The sequence below is a fragment of the Rosa chinensis genome, chromosome 4 (genome assembly GCF_002994745.2).
Source record: "Rosa chinensis cultivar Old Blush chromosome 4, RchiOBHm-V2, whole genome shotgun sequence".
Classification (NCBI taxonomy): Eukaryota; Viridiplantae; Streptophyta; class Magnoliopsida; order Rosales; family Rosaceae; genus Rosa; species Rosa chinensis.
Genome location: NC_037091.1, coordinates 1,628,544 through 1,646,333, shown reverse-complemented (window position 1 = coordinate 1,646,333; position 17,790 = coordinate 1,628,544). Strand labels below are relative to the sequence as shown.

The window sequence follows — 17,790 nt, the reverse complement described above, 5'->3', positions numbered from 1 at the left end:
AGTTATATTGCAAAGATTTCAGATTTAGAGCCCCTTCTCTTCTGATACATGAAAAAAGCAGGGAGGAAAAAAGGCTCATATGGCTTCAAAAGCACAGCCTTCTTGAAAACAGGCACAATCAACAGTCATATAGCATAGACTTCATGAAGAAGCGATAGTATAGTCCTATGGCATTGGCAACAAAACGCATTGCACTTTTCTTGTCATTCACCACTAGGGGATCTAGAGCAAATATCTTTCCTATTAGTGTTCAACTGTCCGCCGAATTTGGCAGCAAACTTGTTAACTTGTAAAAAAACTTTAGGCAAGGATATCTAATCAAAACTCAACTGTTATGAAAATGAACTTCACGGGAAGAAGTTCCACCTATTTATTTAGCAACAAAGATGAACAGAAAAAAAGAAAAGAAAAGAAAAGAAAAAGAACTGTTCCCTGCATTTGACACCAACAAAAGAAACAGAACTGTTCTCGACCATCAAGAAACACAAGTAATTTGCAACTGGTAGCTCTGTAGCCATATCCTTATCGAAAGCGTATCTCAAGTTCAATAGACATTTTTCTCATGCAAGAAAATTGAATAATGATACTAAAAAGAACAATGAAACCACATGACTTATTGCATTGAATAAAAATGGATCTGACAATAGTTAGATTTTAGGATTATAGCGCGGTATCTTCTCATTCTTGAGTCAAATCCGGTAAACAATCATTAAAATCATTATCTGGATCTCGTGAAGTATCAATTGACATCACAAAAGCAGCAGAACCATTTTACAGATTGTTAGAGCCATTTTCTGGTTCTTGTGGAATGGGAACAGGAGGGATATTTCCTAGGTGTTCAATAACCTCCGCACCATCTTCATCTGACTGGTAGGGAACGATATCTATCATCTCTGGCTGTACAATCTCAAGCTTGTGTTCTGGTTTATGTTGCTGATTGAATCGACCAGACATCTTAAAAGGGGCTTTATAGCATGCTCCACATAGGTCAAAACCCATTAGCTCCACACAATCTTTACATCTGTACCTCTCTCCAATAATTGGAGACATCTGCAAAGAACAGAATAGAGTTAGGTAGCGCAGAAGAAAATGCAATACATCTTGCGACTACGATTATCCTATTATAATGATTAGTATCTCTACTATATCTATAATGTAACCGCCTCAATTACAAAACCATGTGCTGGAATAATAGTGAAAGTCTTCTAACAGTAAAGTCATGAATCCTCTTTCTGCAGAATATATCATATAAATAACTTTGACCACATAGAAGAGAAATTTTCTTTGAAAAAAAAAATTTGTAAGGGAATCGCCTAGATTGGTTGGGGAAACAATGAGCAACATGAAAGAATAAAACATATAACTAATCCCCCAGGCAAGATGCAGTTCCTCTGTCCAATGCGGTTATGTGACTAGCTACTAGGAAAAAACCCTTGAGTGTGGCCTCTAGCGAGTGGTGTGATTTTAAGTTGGGTGCATTACTCATTCAGAGAAAGACTGACCAATAAGCCAGGTCCCTAGGTGCTAAGATTCAGAAATGAGAAGTTGGGAGGAGTATAAAAAGACATTACCCCACAGTAGTCACAACCAATTCCAAAGTGAACTTTTGGCCCGACACCATACCAGCAGGATAAGTACTCATCAGAAAGTGTTGATGATGATCGGCCCGCACGTTGACGAACATTCACTGGATATCAAATCAATTTAATCTCATAAGAACACCAGAAATTTACCAGGCATAGAACAAATAAAATTAAAGAGGCAGGAAAATGAAAAACTTAAAACATATGTTGTACTATAGTAATATGTGTGCAGTGCAATTGATTATATCTTCGGCATAGTTGAACAACACAAAGAGCTTGACCATTCTAGTGTGGATGTCTGCAACTTTGAAAAATCCAAATATCCACCCTCCACCATGCAATCCAATGTGTGAAACTGTATTTTTAGGTCCACCCTCCATCAAGGGTCAGCTCATTTTTTGTGTTTAGCCATGTGGTCTTCTATATTTGCATACCTGCTAAAACTATAACCTCATTCTTCTTTGTTTAGAAAAGAAAGAATCAAATCTTTCATCTTGTATAAGATGTTCTATCCAATCCTTAAACCTCAGTGAGCTTTTATAATGTTGGCTTGCGTTCTTTCAGTTTTGGTCTCTAAAAATGTATGTCTTCTGTATTTCATAAAACTCAAAGACTAAAGTATGTTTTTGTAATAAAGATGCTAATATAGACTTTGAAGTGCTATTTTACAATCAAAAGTTTGAGTTGAGGACAACATAGTAAAGAAGAATGTTGTTCATCAAAATTCTGAATCTCAAAGATCATCTTGGCGCTATAAGTTTTTCACAATTGAAAAGAGCTTTTACAGATACATAGCTTACCAGTCGAGTTTGAAGAAAAACAATTACTAAAGCAATCTTAATTACTGAGATATAATCCATCAACCCTAACAATACAAATGTTGTATAAGAAAAAATCAAATAAATGCACCAAAGTAATGAAGTTTTTAAGATTCTTACACTGACTGTCAGCTTGTTTTAGTGAAGATGCTTGTCTCTGTGCATAAGCTTCAGGGTACTGCTCCTCCAAGAAATGCTCTAAAACTAAGCACACACTTGGAAATCCATTTGGATGCATGCTTTGACAAACCTGACACCTAGAAATTCCATCTTCTGGGATGCTTATACAAGATTTACAATATACTGCAAAGAAATAATTTAAATTAGTATATACTGGTATATACCTTGACTTTTAGGTCAACATACCAGTTATAAGTGATATAGATTACCATGGCCACAATTGAGAACAACAGGTTGATAGAGCAGGTTCTTGCATGCAGCACATAGTAGATCAGAAACAGAAATCTCCTTGTGAGTTCCATTTTCAAGATCATTACCATGCAAACAATGCTCTTGGATGGCTGCATTTTCAGTTTGTTCAACATTCTTTGAAGATATTGAAACGCTTGAACTATTGGCTTCATGGTCTAACATTTCTGGTGAATTTACAAGTGAAGGAGATTCTCCTACCCCAGAAGAACAACTTTCAGAGTTCTTTGACTTTGGACAAGGGGGAGAATGTGCAACATTTCCAGGAATATTTGACTCAGTAGGCTGTGGTCCGGCTAGCGGATTTTGAACTTCAGGTGAAAAGAAGCCAGCTTCCTTCTCTTCTTCTGGAACAGCCAAGGAAGAGAATACATGGAATTATTCAATGAGGCAACATCATGTCATACGCCATGAGTCTCAAGTTAACTGAAGGTCATCTAACCAACTACGATTCTTGCATTCCTACATATCTACAGGCATTGTGTTTCATTGGATACTACATCTCTGGAGACAGATCACATCAATTTCCCAAGAAAGAATATCTTAATGCATACATATGCATACCATAGTCTACAAAGAGTCAAAAGAAGCATACATGGAAGTTTGATGTCGTAAGAAAAACGTTACTTTTCATTTGCAAAGCATGTATTATTTAAATGCTCTCTAAGACACAGAGGTAATGCATACAAACATATTTTCACCATCTCAAAGACTCAAAGCATATATATATATATGCAAACACACACATATATTATATTACATATATAGAAAATTCATATATCTGTTATATGTGTTATCTAGAGAGCAGAGAACTAATAAAGAGTGGTAAACCCAGTAAATGTTCAAGCAGCTTAAAGAAAGTTTCGAAACACACCTCCCACTTGCTTTTCCCTTCTCTGATATGCTGTTGGATACAACTTTTGGAGTATGAAATGCAGCAAATTACAGATACTAGGGAAATGATTATATGGGAATCGACAAACTGGACAATTGGATTCATGACAAGCACTCATGGAATTGAAGACGCACCAGAAACATGAAATGTGGCCACATCCTGCAAACAACACAACGGCTTCAACAGGGATACCTAAGCATTCATTAAAGCTAATGGCCAAGTCGATAAAGTTTGATAATGTCTTTATCTTGTAATTTCTTACCTAATACAACTGGCTTGTAAAGAAGATCCCTGCAAAGTAAATGAATAGTCTTTAGACATGTTATTACCAAAGAAGATAGAAGGTAAACAAGATAACAGAATATGAAGTTTAACACCATATCATGAGACTTGCAATGAGCACTCATGTTGAGTCATGGTGAATGTTAGCCATCTGATTAGTACACATACCCATTTGTTCTGATAGAAATTAGTCTTCAAACTTTTCCTCCTATTTAGCTAAATTTGAATAAGAACTATTTCAAACACAGAGATCAAGTCATTGAAATTTTCTCATAATCACCTTACGAAGTGCTAAATCATAGAACAAGATTGAATCTTTAAGACAACAACAAGCCAAGCGCAGCCACCATTAAAGAAAATGAATGATTTCAATCTCAAAAGAATTGTAATTTTAGACACCAAAGAATGGAATAAAAAAAGAGGTATATGTGGATAAGATTTCAGGGATTGAAAAGACAGAAAGATGGCGAAAGAAAGTACTGACAGGCAAACACAGCACTGGAACTCTTCAGGGAAATCCTCAGGTTCAAGGTCTTGTTCTTGTCTTATTAAGGTTTCCTTGTTTTCCATGTCGAATAGGTTTTCAAGACTTTTTTTTGGCAAAGAATAGGTTTTCAGACTGACAGGAAAAGCTGATTCCTGTTATATATCAGCATCATCATTCATTATCTTCGACACCCACATGGCGGTTCACTCCTTAACTCCTTTTTTTTTTTTCTTTGTGAAAAATAAATTGTATGTTGGAGGAAATCTCCAAAACATGGTTATTTACCCTAGATTTACATATGCAATCTCGTACTTATGTATAATCATATATAGAAAAATATATGATTATTAAAAAAAAATAAGGATTCCTTGTTAAGTAAGACGACTGTACATGTAATGAGGCTCCTATTATCAATAAAAAACATGTATTGTCTCCCGAATCTCTTTTCTCTACAATATTGTACAGATTTTGTCAAGATTTTTTTGTTTTAAAAAATAAAATTTAATAGAAGAAGAAAAGGAACAAAACAAAACATCTCATCCCTACAAAAGGCAAACATCCTTTTCAATAAAAAAAACAAAAGGCAAACATCAACAAGATTTCCAATGTAGGGAAGCTTGTGTTCCTTGAGGTAAATTTAATAGAAGAATAAAAGGAACAAAACAAAACATCTCATCCTACAGAAGGCAAACATCAAGAAGATTGGAATAACCCTAATGTAGGGAAGCCTGTGTTCCCTGAGTATATGAAAAGAATTCCGAACATCAACATCGGGTTCTCTGTGCATGTTGTCATGTCTTCGTCCACAGTTGGGTGTGGAAATTTTCCATATTGAATCATTAAGAATCATGGCAACAAGTGCCCCTAACATAAACTACTGAGCCTTTCCTTTTGCTGGAATCAATCTGTTGTCACATCAGAGCAAGAACCATGCCCGGCTTCAATGAATTGCCAAGGACATATGGATAAAGATTTCAAAATTATCTCTCAATGAAGAAAAGTGATGCAAACGATTTGATGACATTCCACAGTAAAGAACCTAAATCCCACACAGCCACTACAAGAAACTGAAACAACAAAGAAGCTTGGTCTTTAGCAGTTGTACAAGACAATTTTATTGAATTCTAAAGACCAAGGAGGAGCTCTCTAATGCATCTCAAAACTTTCTTTTAGAATGCTAAGGCACAGGAAGGAAGTAGCTTGCTCATGAAGCCATACCACTTGGTTCACCATCACTAAATTTGCCTTTGTTTTTCCGAATAAGCTGGAGAGGAATATTCTTATTTTCCTCCTTGGTGAGCCTGAGGCGCTTACTGAGATAAAGAAAATTGTCGGCTCTTTGTCTGGCTATCTCCGCCTCCTCTTCAGGGGCAATCTCCCTTAAAACCACCGCCAGTTGGTGTTTTGGTCTCACTTTAATTCCATTGCCTTTACCATGGTAGGCCAGTCTCTTCTTGCTGAATCCCACGAATCCCTTTCCAATAGATGCCCCAGCTGTTAATTAGGAGAGAATCCATAATAAGGAGGGCAGAACTTTTAACAACATATAAATAGACAAATGAAACTTTATTTCAAATGCATTATTCACCAACAAGTAGACGGTCTGGATCCAACCCATGTTTATAAGTTGCATCTGCTCGAGCTGAGTAAATAGCCTGCAAAGAGTAGTTCCTTGAATAAAGTCATCCTGTTATAAAATATAAAGGGAGGGTCTGAAACACACACATTCAAGCATTAGACATTTTTTCATCTGTTGGTTAGAGTTGAGACTTGAGAGTAATCAAAGCACTAGTGAATCATGTACTTAAAGTCATTCCAATGTTCAAAATGCTGAATCATTCATACAATGTAATAGAGGAAAGTAATGTTCTTAAAAGACGAAATAGTTGATCACAGGATACTGCATTCCTGTTCATATAGCACATAACAATTTAATAATATAAAAATCAATTAATTCCACTCACTCCTTGCCTTCAATACAAATGCTTTTATATAACACAAGTAACGTATACCAGGAATTTATTTCATTTAACAAGCTTTTTAACCAAACAAAGTGCAAAATGGCCGACTCACCTGATACATGGTTTTTGCAGCTTGCTTGTCTGTCACTGACAATTGTGACAACACATCTTCAACACGCATACCACGAACCAGTTTGCCAACCAGGTCGATCTTGTTAGGGTCCTGAGAAAAAAGGGGGGAAAGTTGAGAATAACACCATACATAGAAGTTATTGAGAAGCCATTTAGGCGATGAAAGATCTTTTATGTTTGAAGATCAAACAACTAAGATATAATTATCGAGTTTTATTAGCAGTCAACCTAAAGGCATAGAATCTACAAAAAGGCATTGGTCCCCTTGCAGCAAAGATTACACTACACCCACAGAATAGTAATAAGAATATATGAAAGTAGTTGGTTCCAAGCCCTCTCTCCTAATGAAGCATCCTAAAGTAACTAAATCAGTCAACTCAACTGTGCTCAAGACACTTTTACGTTTCAAGGCAAGTATTTTCAATGATGTCCGGGAACATTCATATTTCTTTATGTGGGAATTATTCGCATACTCTTCACAATGATGAGGAGAATAACTAAGCTGAATTTTGGGGCAGCAATGAGCATCTATAGTAAGATAGTCTCACTAATATTGCTTGGACATGCTGCATTTGCATTCCCACTCTCTCCATTCTCCAAATACATGAATAGACGAGCCTTGAGAAGATGACTTTCATTCAAACACCATATGCTGTGCTTGGCTAATCCATTGCTAGGCGTTTACATAGTGCACGTATTCTGGTGTCACATTGCATTCAATGAATGCTATGACGATTACTAAAGCAATAATTGCTGTGATCTTGGGCACAATGGTCTAGAGTCCAAAAAGGACGATGCATTCAAAGGAAATACAACTATGTCCCAAAACTAGAAGTGGGAGATAAACTTATTCTGAAACATATATAGTTACTTGTGCATAAAAATTTCCTACGAGTGCAGTCCTATTCGAAGTGCCTATCTTTTCCCAAAAAAGAAACAAACTTTGTGAGACACTGACTCTGATAGAGAGCTACGGATAGTTACAGGCATTGTAAACAAAAGCAAGTTGAAGTCTTAACCCAAAAACAAATGTCAATCAATCAAGGGTTAGTGAGTGTACCTGAGTTACGCCCTTTAAGACATATTGAACTTGTTTCAAAGACGGAGGCGGTGGGTTTAAGGTATTGGGAGATGGGACATTAGACGAGGAATCCGAAAGTAAGTTCCTTGAACTGGAGATTCCCTGCGGTGGGAGCAAAAGACAAGACAAACTAAGTGGGGGAGTGAGAATTGAAACAACAACAACAACAACAGCAAGAATGACAAGAAAGGAAGGAAGGAAGGAAGAGTTTTACCAAGTGTTGAGAGTAGTGATAAAAAGGGCGCCGCAAGAGTGATTGTTGGGTCTGAGGAGTTGAAGTGGCCTCGACCAGTGTTGCTTTCCCAAAATGTCGAGTTAGGGATTGTATACAATTCCTTTGCCAACCGACCATGGCTTAGAATGAGCTGCACAATAGCCTGAAGCGAATTAGAAGAGGAGGTCGCGGTGGTGGTTCGCCGCTGGCGGCGGAGGAAGAGAGAATTGCAAGGCGCCCTTTGATCTGAATATTCGAGCCACAAGGCTGGGTTTAGTGAATACTGAATGCTCGACTACGATTTTTGTTAAATTACAAACTGAACTCTCAATTTTAGTAAACTTACAAAGTGGACCATCAACTTTTCGTCCAATTACAAAGTTGACCCGCAATCCTTGAAACGGTTCGTTTTACACACCAGAGGAGTAGAGGCTTACTTGAAAAAGGGGTTTTTTACTTTTTTTCTTTTAGTCTGATAAAGTTTTAATGGAATGATGTTTTGAAAACTGTATTGCAAAAATCAGTGTCTCAGTTGAAACTATTTTTTGTCTGCTTTGAGGTTTTTAGGTTTTTGTTAGAATAATGGTGCGTGAATTTCTTAAAAGGTGGATGTACTGAGGGTATGCTGGGTTCCTATGCTTTTTTAGGATATGATATTAGGATGCTCTAATGAACGACTCCATAGAGGTGTTTTGTTTTTGTATTGCTTTTTGAATCTAATGAATAGGCTGACCTCTTTTGATAAAAAAAAAAAAAAAAAAACTGTATTGCAAAACGAAAATGAGAAATTGAATTTCACATTTTCAAGATTCTAAAATGTGTATGGTCGCATGTGGATTAGTCGTTGAGGTTGTCGATTAGTCATTGAGATCATTGTTCGGTCAATGAGGTCACCGATGGGTCGATCAATGAGGTCGTTAGTAGATCGTTGAGGTTGCCGTTTGGTCAGTAGGGTCTTCAATGAGTTTGTTGTTTGGTTGATAAGTCTTATAAAAAGAGAGCACTCTGTAACTAAAAGCTATCATCACAAGCTTCTTCCTTGATTACTTGAGCAATGACTCCCTTGTCGTTTAGGGTTTAGGTAACCAAGCACCCATTGTTCAGTTAAGTTTTACTTCTTTTATTACTCTATGTAGAGCCGTAGAGGAAACCACCATTCATTGTTCAGTTCAATTTGCAGCGGAATCTTTTGCTCTTTTTGCCGATGAGCCATGACCTCTTCGCTAGCTGGTCTAACTAATACCGTGGAGGTTATGACTTCAAATCTACGAGTAGGTGGGGTGAGAATAAAAAAATATAAAAAAATAAATTTGGAGTTCAATGTGTACTGAGAAACATATCTATAGGTAACACATTCAGTGCAATGAAAGGATATATAAGCAAATCAGCCACAAAGAACCAATTAATAATGAATTGGAAACTCGTTACAACCTCTTACCAACAAAACAAAAGAATAGAGAGAGAGACTTGTTACAACCCGATGCTAATTAGGCAAACAAAAACACTGCCTAAATGATGCAACCCAGATTAGTAGGCACCCAATTAATTACTATAACATACATTTTAACTCTCATCATGATTCATGACAAACAAATACACACATGCAGTCACACACACACAAATACACACTCAAGCTGTGAGACCTGATTGTACACACATTTGCAAAACTCAGTCGGCTCTATACTCTATCATCTGGTCCAGCAATCATGACCTGTCATTTGAATATTTCTACATCAAACTTCTTACTAAGAGATTCAACTTCACTAGGGCAAGGGAAAGTTGATATTAAGTGGCAGAAAAAACTCACATTGCAATCAAGAGCATATTTCCTGGCAAGAAGTATTGCTGCATTTCTATCTCGCTCTGTTTCAAAGGTCAATACAAATGAAAGACCCTTCCTTGGTTGCCAAAACACTCCCTTGGCCACATTAGCAACATCACCTCTAGCGCCACATAGCTATACATAGGAAAGAGTAGGTGTAAACAGCCCTTCCGCTGTGAAACTAATGCATAGCAACTAATTATGCAAAGAAAGAGTAACTGCATCATGCTTCACAGTCATCTATACGTTTTAGTTTTTATTGGGAACGAAATAGATGTGGTAGTTTTCAAATAATCTATCCTTTATTAAAACATAGAGACCCTTACCTGCATCAACGAGGAATAATTTTCTCTAGACTTTGTAATCCATCCTCTACAAAGCTTCATCCTCATCTTCCCCACATGAAATACATGAACAGAACGTGATGGATGATCACGCCCATTCATTTGTGAAATAACAACCTACAAAAATCATCACATATAAAGCTACATAAGGACTGAAAGAAGTGTCGCGCTAGGATAACCCATGTATCTTTTCATTTTTGGGGTTACGCACATGATGGTAAAAATAACAAGAAATGTATAAATCATTCAACCTTAAACCATACAACCAAAGGCTAGTACTTATAATCTTCTACTACAACTCATTGTACAATAGTCATTATTAGTTGAGGCTCCAACACAAATGACACGTCACTCAAGATTTGAATAAAAACCTTAAGCATGTGATAGCAAAGATTAATGCTAATCAGTTTGAATTAGGAGCAGATGGATATCGTCTTTAATCATTGACCAAAACATACCCAACACTTCACTTTCTTATTGCCCTGAAGATTCAAGTTAAATTTCTTGCTGGATTATAATAATGAATACTAATAAGATTGTTTGGAGTGTAAAAGACGTTTGGAGTCGTCACTGTGACCAATAGAACTAAGAAACCTTTGTTTCACTTCATTTGGTATGCATGAAGTTACTTATTCCAGCAGAATAAGAATCATCAAATAGTTAACAATGAAATAGAAGAAAGAAGTAGGATCTTACATGAAATTCCGTGTTAGATTTTCGCAAAAGTGTGTCTATGTAGCTTTCAAGTCCTGCAGCTGTTAAAAGTAATTAGATTTTTGTTTCATCTTCTCTAATACTATGGATAATCTATAAGGTTGTGCAAGTCAACAGATCAACTCAGATTACAATGAGAAAAGTAAATTGCACATCAATAACAATTGAGATAAAACAGAAAAAACCAACCAGGATCAATTGGACCAGCAGTTGTAACTGTCACTTTTTGACCATTGGAAATAATGTCTGCACCCAAGGTTCTTCCAACATCAAAGGGCTCTGGAGCATAAGTTAATTTATTGGCACCTGATGAGATAGAAATTCAGCCATATAAGTTGGACATCGTATAAAAAACTATAGCATGATTCAGATATTATTGATTATTTTCATATTATTGTGAAGAAACCCTGTACATGTGAACCAACAACAGTTAAAACTTACAATTATTCTCCAAGAACAAGTAAACTTACAACAGGCAAGCAGATAGGACTGTAAACTTTAGGAGTTAAAATTTCATTACTGAAGTAGTCATAGAGCAGTTGGAGAAAAAGGTTTAAGAACGACAGTGAGGGAGAACAACCTGACCCTCACATGCTGCACATGCAGCCTCATCAAGGGGATAGACACATTATGTCTGGCATTTTTAATTGATAAATGGGGGTATCGGAATGAGACATTTCAAACCTATGACTCAGGACTACAAGTGCTGATAGATTTCAATTTTGCCATGTTAGATTACAAACCTATGACTCTCTAAACTATAGATACCATGTTAGATTGAAATTTCACTATGAAAGCCAAAGAGTTGTATCATTGGACTTGACCAAACAAAAACTTCCAGCTTGAAATTCTTTTGTAAGAGCTCAAATTTGATACATTGGTCGCATGAATACCTGAAATAGCTTCATTCCAGCTGCCATCTGGTGAAACACGATACCACTGGATTGAACAGTTTGAAAGCTGTGGAGCATTTTCTGAGCAAGTTTGGATTTGTAGATACGAACCTAGAGTTTCAGAACCAACTATAGTGTATCCGCGAGATTTGTTCTCCTCTGCCCTCTTGCTCATTGCCAGCTGGGAAGAATAGGGAAATAAGGTAGGGCAAAATCATAACTTCTGCATTTCTGGAAGTTGCATAAACAATAGAGATATTGACTAAATGAAAAGGAAATGCTGTATTAGGGAATAATTACAAACAATTATAGGAAACAAATGAAAGTGTGCAGAGATCTCAGACAATATCTGAGTCAATGAATGCATAATATTGACTTTATACAGCTTTCCTGGATAGTATTTAGCAGACAGAAATTGAACATTTAGCACTAAAAAATTCTCAGGAATAAAATTCTAAATGGCTCGAACATTCAGGGAACAGAGAGTCTTAGGTGCAGATAAAGGACCTGTAGTACTTGTTATGACAGTGACGCCTATGTGGATATCCAAAATGATACTGATATCAAATACTACTTGGAAATAAAAGACAACTTTGGAGATCTTTTTTCCTCCACATTCTATTAAAGATCCAACCCTCAATATATCTCCTACAGGTTCTTTAGGTCTCTTAAATAATGTTCTTTAATGCTTGGCATTTTCTACAGCAGGCTCCAACAGCACTTTGGTTCTGCCATGAAGTTATTTGCTAAACTTAAGGTTCTAAAATTCAAGTTTCACTAATTCAGAATTACTTGGGGATTTATCTGGAAAATAGAAGTAGAGAAGCAAGTCATGCAGACCAGAAAGAATACGGTATATCTGAGTATATATCTGAAGAAGATAAGAATCTCTAAAATTGTACAAACCTCTTTCTGAAGCTTCACTGAAACTATGCATTTCTCTCGAATCTGTGTTCGTAATGCACGAAGCTCATGTTCCATGTCCATCACCTAAAGTTAATTGCATCAAGATTAATTATGTAATCCAAATATACAATTAAACATGATGGCTAGTATGACTAGAATTAAATCAATGATCAGTAGGTGTTGCAATGATAAGAAAGAGGCAGGTCTACCATGTTGAAGTGAAAAAAAAAAAAAAAAAAAACAGCATTCTGGTTTATAAGTTATAGAAAAATTGCAACGCATAATGATGAATAGTTTTTCAATCATAAACTAATTAGTAGTGTAGTACTACTAGAAAGATGACTGAAAAGAAAAATATTTTGGACATTAAAAATTACATATTCTTCCAGATATCTGAACTATATTTGACAATTAAGGGATAAGAAAATACATCCTTTATAAAAGCAGGAATGAGGCTACATATGCTTCAAGTGTTGATCTAATGGTTCATCAATACTAAAGCTGCTACAACACTAAAAAAATGAAAGTTTGTAAACTGAAATCTTTGAATATGTAAGTGAGGCATATGCTGTATTAAACAGTTTAATCTTAAAGATTACGCTCCTTTCATAGACCCACATGTAATGCTTTCAATTACAATTTACAAAGTCATGTATCAACTCAAACAAGTAGCATCAAGAAATACAAGCATAAACCAGATATTAAAATAAGAATTCGAAATTCAGAAAATAGCACAACACCTTGCTTGGCTGATGCATCAATTTAATTCTCCTAGCTTCCTGGACCACCTCAACTAGTTCCTCCACATCCTGCATTTCCAAATACAAAATAAGAAATCATCAGTTCCTTTGATGTAGAATTTAAAGGTTCTTTTGATCACAATTTTCTCTGATGTGACTTCCAGATTCCATCACTATGAAAAGATGTAAAACATGGTGAGAAAAATATATGAAGGGCAAACGAAAAAAAGTTTGGTTTTGTAATTTCCTGGCAAGGCATGAAGACATACTGCCATAAAAATCGAGAAAACCAATCTTCCAATTTGAAGACAAATAAGTAATTATCATTTAATTTTTCTAAATAAGTATTAGGTTAGAATATCTCGTCGATAACCAGGCACCTAACCTAATACCATGTTAATCAGTAATCATCTTTATTTCAAATCCATTGAGCAGCTTAAGTTTGTTTGCTCAATTTGTAGGAGAATGGTTTCTGAATTGGCTGATTTTCTGAGGGAAAACCCTTGAAGGGTGGAGGGGCTGAGAACATCCACCGTTGAAACTTCTTGTGCGTGCGCATTCCTTTAGGAGCAGGATCTTGTCTGCCTAACCATTGTTTAAGTCATAGGACAACCTTTTTCCCTTCCAGATGGAAGGCCTTTAAGAGGTAAAAATTCCCATTAAGGCTTAGTTTTTGATTTTAAATCTCATGATTTGAGCACAGAAAACACCAGAGCTAAAACATACATCCTAAACAAGCACATCTTGAAAAGGGACAAGGGTTACTGTTTGTCAAGCTCGGATCCTGCTGATCAGGAATGTGTCTAACTCTAAAGATGAGTTTTAGCACAGTACCACATTAAATGGGTGCCCTTAAGATGTGCAGTGTACAAACACATTGGCAGTCTGTGCTTCTTAGTTAGGGTTCAAGGATGAGATGTGCCCATGGATTTCTAATAATGGCCTAGAAATAACTTGTACTTAACCAGATACTGATTGATAAATCAGATTGAATGCTTAAGAAACTTTTTTTTTTCCTAACTAAGCCTGCTATCCATAAAAAGCTGGCCCATCATTGAAAGAGGTAACAAGTCCTGTTGGATAAAATAGAACCATATGGAATTCATACAAACCTGTTTTTTAGGATCTTCTGTAGTTCTGTTTCGTTCTTCAAGAGCCTCTCCAATTCTCTTGACTATTCCCCTTGCACTTTCGATTTCAGCACAGGCAAAAGATTTCTCTTGGCTAACCAGCTTTTTAGCATCTTCAGAAGTCTATATATAAAAATGCAAACAAAATTAGAACCAATTTCATTTTTCTTGAAATATAATAATTTAATGGGTGAGCTGGTACAATTTAGGTGCATCTGGGAGAAAACTGAAGCTGAAGGAAGAGGGTAACTGAAGCTGGTTGTTCAGTTGCATGCATGTTTTCACAATTGAAACACATTCACATCTGAATGCTTGATTGTAGAATTTTAAGATGCAAGAGTTTCTATGACCTTTGTATTCTTTAGAGTTACTATAAATCCTTACAGAAATCATTTTCTAGAAAATACATATGCAAATTCCAAAAGGCATAAAGGACCTGTTTGAGAAAGCTGGCTAGCTTTTTCACTTCAAACTTGTCCTGAATCAATTCTCCTTCCTTTTGAGTCAACTTAACAGCTAAAGCCTCCACCTGCATGAAAGAAGACAGTTGGGTATATTTAACCTTCCTATTCACAACAAAAGAAACACAATAACAAAGGGAAAGAAACCAAAAGTATAAGCAGTCTACATAATCAACTTTTTTTATTTTTTTTATATTGCTACATAGAGTTATCATATATTAATAGGTCAAGTAATGCCCTTGTAAAGAAAAAAGAAAAAGAAGCTGTTCCACACTACATACACTAAACAAGTGAAAAGAAGTAGCACGGTCACGAAAGAAAGCAGGGGATGGATGGGAATACAACATGACAGAAGATAAAAGGTTTTCTGTGTTGGATGGAAAGGTATTTTTGTTATTGACCTAGCAATTTGGTATACAATAATTCATACTGTAAAATTGCACTCCCAGATTAGCTTGTAAGCTTTCACGTAATTATATTTTGTTCCCCTAGCAGTTTCCTTGACAGAGAGAGAGGGCCAAAATTGAGAGGAAGGAATTGCTGTTGATTAAGCAATTGGGGTTATAACTTTGTCTTGAACCAACAAGAACTATACCATCTCACTCAAGAATGTAGCAAAAGGCTGTATTATTTAGATCCTGTGTTGTCTGTGGGATTGCACAACTTTACTTTTGATGTTAAACAAGCCCTAAGAAAGCCGCATCATAAATGGTCTACAATTTCCTAGGATATATCTGGACTCTGTTACAATAATATACCATAAGGCTGAAGTATACACTTGTTCAACCCACTTCGGATCCTAATTGCTGCCATTTGGCTTTCTCTATGTTCCAAGATTCAAATAATGAATTACTTTAGAACCTCGGAATGACAAATTTACAATGCACATCCAGGTCCAGATCAGGTGTATTTTAGTCAACAAATTGCAGCATCATTCATCACTTAGTTCTCATATGAACTTTTATGTAGTTTCAGAACATGAGGAAACAAACCAAAGACAGCATATCATATCATCTAACAAAATGCTGTAGTCAAAGGTGGTACCCATGTAGAAATCATTTTTCTTCAGAAACATAATTATGATGAAAGTAAAAAGGACATCAGAAGCGCAAAGCACAAATGAGATGAGATCTAGGCTCTGGGGATTGTAATATTGAAAGGTCTATCGAAGTGTTCGGACTTAAGAGAGGACCACAATACTAATTAATATAATCTATCTCAATAAAATTGAAACAAGCAAAAGATCTCCGAACCACCAGACTGTCACCAATATAATTTGCTCATATTGGGTTTTGAAGAAACATAACAAATACAAGCAAATCTGTTACAAGGCTACTTCCTTTAATTGTAAAGCATTTTCATAGTTGAAGTGGGTGAAATTCTACATATCCCACATTCTAGGGGCAGACTGTTAATATAAGCAAGGCAACTAAAACCAAAGTTCATGGAAAACTAACCATAGAAATAGCTTCCTCCACATCCTCCTTGTTTCTCCCTGCTAAAAGCCCTCTCAAATATTCCAATGCATCTCTCAGCTTCTTCAAAAGAACATGTCCCTCCAAAGAAGCCACTTCTCTAATTTTTGCCTGTTTTTTTTTTTCAAAATGGAAGAGTGCAACTTGTCATCATTTTACTATTTGTATGAGCTTTAGTACATCTAGAATGAAAACTGATGAAAATGTAGGAAACCTCTTCAGACAATTTAGCAGCAGCAGCCAAGTTCTTGTCAAATTTACTGGCAAGGTCACGAACTGAAAGACGTTTATGCTGCTCTGACAGTTGGGTCATTTCTTCTTCAACTACCTCTTTTAAGGTTGGACCATCGCTACCCCCCTTCGGCTCATCCAGAATCTGATTATCAGGTCCTAGTCTGTACTTTGGGAAACCATTAGAAATGAAGCTGACATCAGCTGAAACTGAAAGAACTCCCTCTGCTGTGAGATTCTCTTCGAATTCAGGACTTATCTTCGTCATTGCTTCAGATTATAGTCCTCTGTCAAAGCCAAAACAAACTTAGACCTCAGCAATATTAACAAATATCAGATCTTCTTAACAAGAACCATCAACAGCAATTAATGAACAAAACAGCAGATGCATACATGTTCGACATCCCACTTATTCCCAGACTCTACCATGTCATGGAAGCTCAATCAAAAAAAAAAAAAAACAAAGAAGAAAAAAGAAATAGAAAAATGAGATTCAGTCATCCATCTAGATCAGATAGTCTAAGCCACAACAATCATCTATCCCTAGTTGACTAGTTCCAAACCAAACCATCATTGTAAACTACATTTCAAAGTTTCTCCACCAAGATATTCTTCATCAAGTAGCACAAAAATTTCCGAAAAGGTACATTAAAGTAGAAACATTATGCTAATCACTATGCAATATGAAGCTCACAAATGAAAATAAGAGCAACCCAGAACTCCAAATTTAGAACACATGCAACTTCATCCAGTAAAGCCTAAATCAAATACTTTCAGGATTCAATGCATGAACTAAAACCCAGCTGAGTACCCCCCCTCAAAAAAAAAAAAAAAAAAAAAAAAAAAACATAAATGCAGCTGTAAATTGTGTAATTGTACTTACAGATCATAACAGAAAGTGTGACCAAAACAAATGCTGGTAGAAGCTTAAGAGATCCTCCTTTGTTTCTTGTTGTTCTCAAACATATGTGGGAGGTAGACACAAGAAAGTATAAGACAGCCCAGAAACAACAAGAGGAAGAAGCAGAAGAAGAATCTAAGGAAGTGGGTTGGGTACTGCTTTTCCAAAAGCAAAAAGAAAAAGGCTTCAAAATGGTCCCTTTTGTTCTTTTTACCTTCATCATCATTGTAACTCTCTGTAAAAAAGGGGTCGCAAATTGAAACACTGTCCCCGCTCTGCTAGGCTCACGCG

General features: G+C 36.2%; 3 protein-coding genes across 7 annotated transcripts; all 3 read right to left on the bottom strand.

Annotated features, from left to right (window-relative positions):
• Nucleotides 1-498: 498 nt before the first annotated feature.
• LOC112196365 (E3 ubiquitin-protein ligase PRT1) lies at nucleotides 499-4,653 on the bottom strand. Of its 3 annotated transcripts, none has more exons than XM_024336686.2 (7): nucleotides 4,492-4,653; nucleotides 3,988-4,016; nucleotides 3,705-3,884; nucleotides 2,791-3,177; nucleotides 2,522-2,704; nucleotides 1,572-1,687; nucleotides 499-1,050 (listed from the first exon to the last, which is right to left on the bottom strand). In XM_024336686.2, the coding sequence occupies exons 1-7, from the start codon at nucleotides 4,575-4,577 to the stop codon at nucleotides 772-774; spliced, it is 1,260 nt and encodes a 419-aa protein (XP_024192454.1). In that variant the 5' UTR covers nucleotides 4,578-4,653; the 3' UTR covers nucleotides 499-771. The 3 variants fall into 3 exon arrangements, with proteins under 3 accessions (XP_024192454.1, XP_024192452.1, XP_024192453.1); XM_024336684.2 differs by lacking the exon at nucleotides 4,492-4,653 and adding an exon at nucleotides 4,288-4,468; XM_024336685.2 differs by lacking the exon at nucleotides 4,492-4,653 and adding an exon at nucleotides 4,176-4,249.
• An 801-nt stretch (nucleotides 4,654-5,454) lies between these two features.
• On the bottom strand, nucleotides 5,455-8,180 carry LOC112195982. The gene is made up of 5 exons (XM_024336242.2): nucleotides 7,883-8,180; nucleotides 7,648-7,770; nucleotides 6,568-6,678; nucleotides 6,083-6,149; nucleotides 5,455-5,988 (listed from the first exon to the last, which is right to left on the bottom strand). Exons 1-5 carry the CDS (start codon nucleotides 8,018-8,020, stop codon nucleotides 5,699-5,701), a joined length of 729 nt encoding a protein of 242 aa, XP_024192010.1. The 5' UTR covers nucleotides 8,021-8,180; the 3' UTR covers nucleotides 5,455-5,698.
• A 1,074-nt stretch (nucleotides 8,181-9,254) lies between these two features.
• On the bottom strand, nucleotides 9,255-17,637 carry LOC112197737 (stomatal closure-related actin-binding protein 3). 3 transcript variants are annotated; one of them, XM_040518247.1, is made up of 13 exons: nucleotides 17,482-17,637; nucleotides 16,582-16,885; nucleotides 16,350-16,478; nucleotides 14,868-14,960; nucleotides 14,414-14,554; nucleotides 13,302-13,370; nucleotides 12,562-12,645; nucleotides 11,656-11,836; nucleotides 10,952-11,068; nucleotides 10,745-10,797; nucleotides 10,031-10,165; nucleotides 9,690-9,839; nucleotides 9,257-9,593 (listed from the first exon to the last, which is right to left on the bottom strand). In XM_040518247.1, the coding sequence occupies exons 2-13, from the start codon at nucleotides 16,864-16,866 to the stop codon at nucleotides 9,561-9,563; spliced, it is 1,470 nt and encodes a 489-aa protein (XP_040374181.1). In that variant the 5' UTR covers nucleotides 16,867-16,885; nucleotides 17,482-17,637; the 3' UTR covers nucleotides 9,257-9,560. The 3 variants fall into 3 exon arrangements, with proteins under 3 accessions (XP_024194316.1, XP_040374181.1, XP_024194314.1); XM_024338546.2 differs by having other exon boundaries at nucleotides 10,745-10,803; nucleotides 17,482-17,636; XM_024338548.2 differs by lacking the exon at nucleotides 17,482-17,637 and having other exon boundaries at nucleotides 9,255-9,593; nucleotides 10,745-10,803; nucleotides 16,582-16,904.
• Between the last annotated feature and the right edge of the window lie 153 nt (nucleotides 17,638-17,790).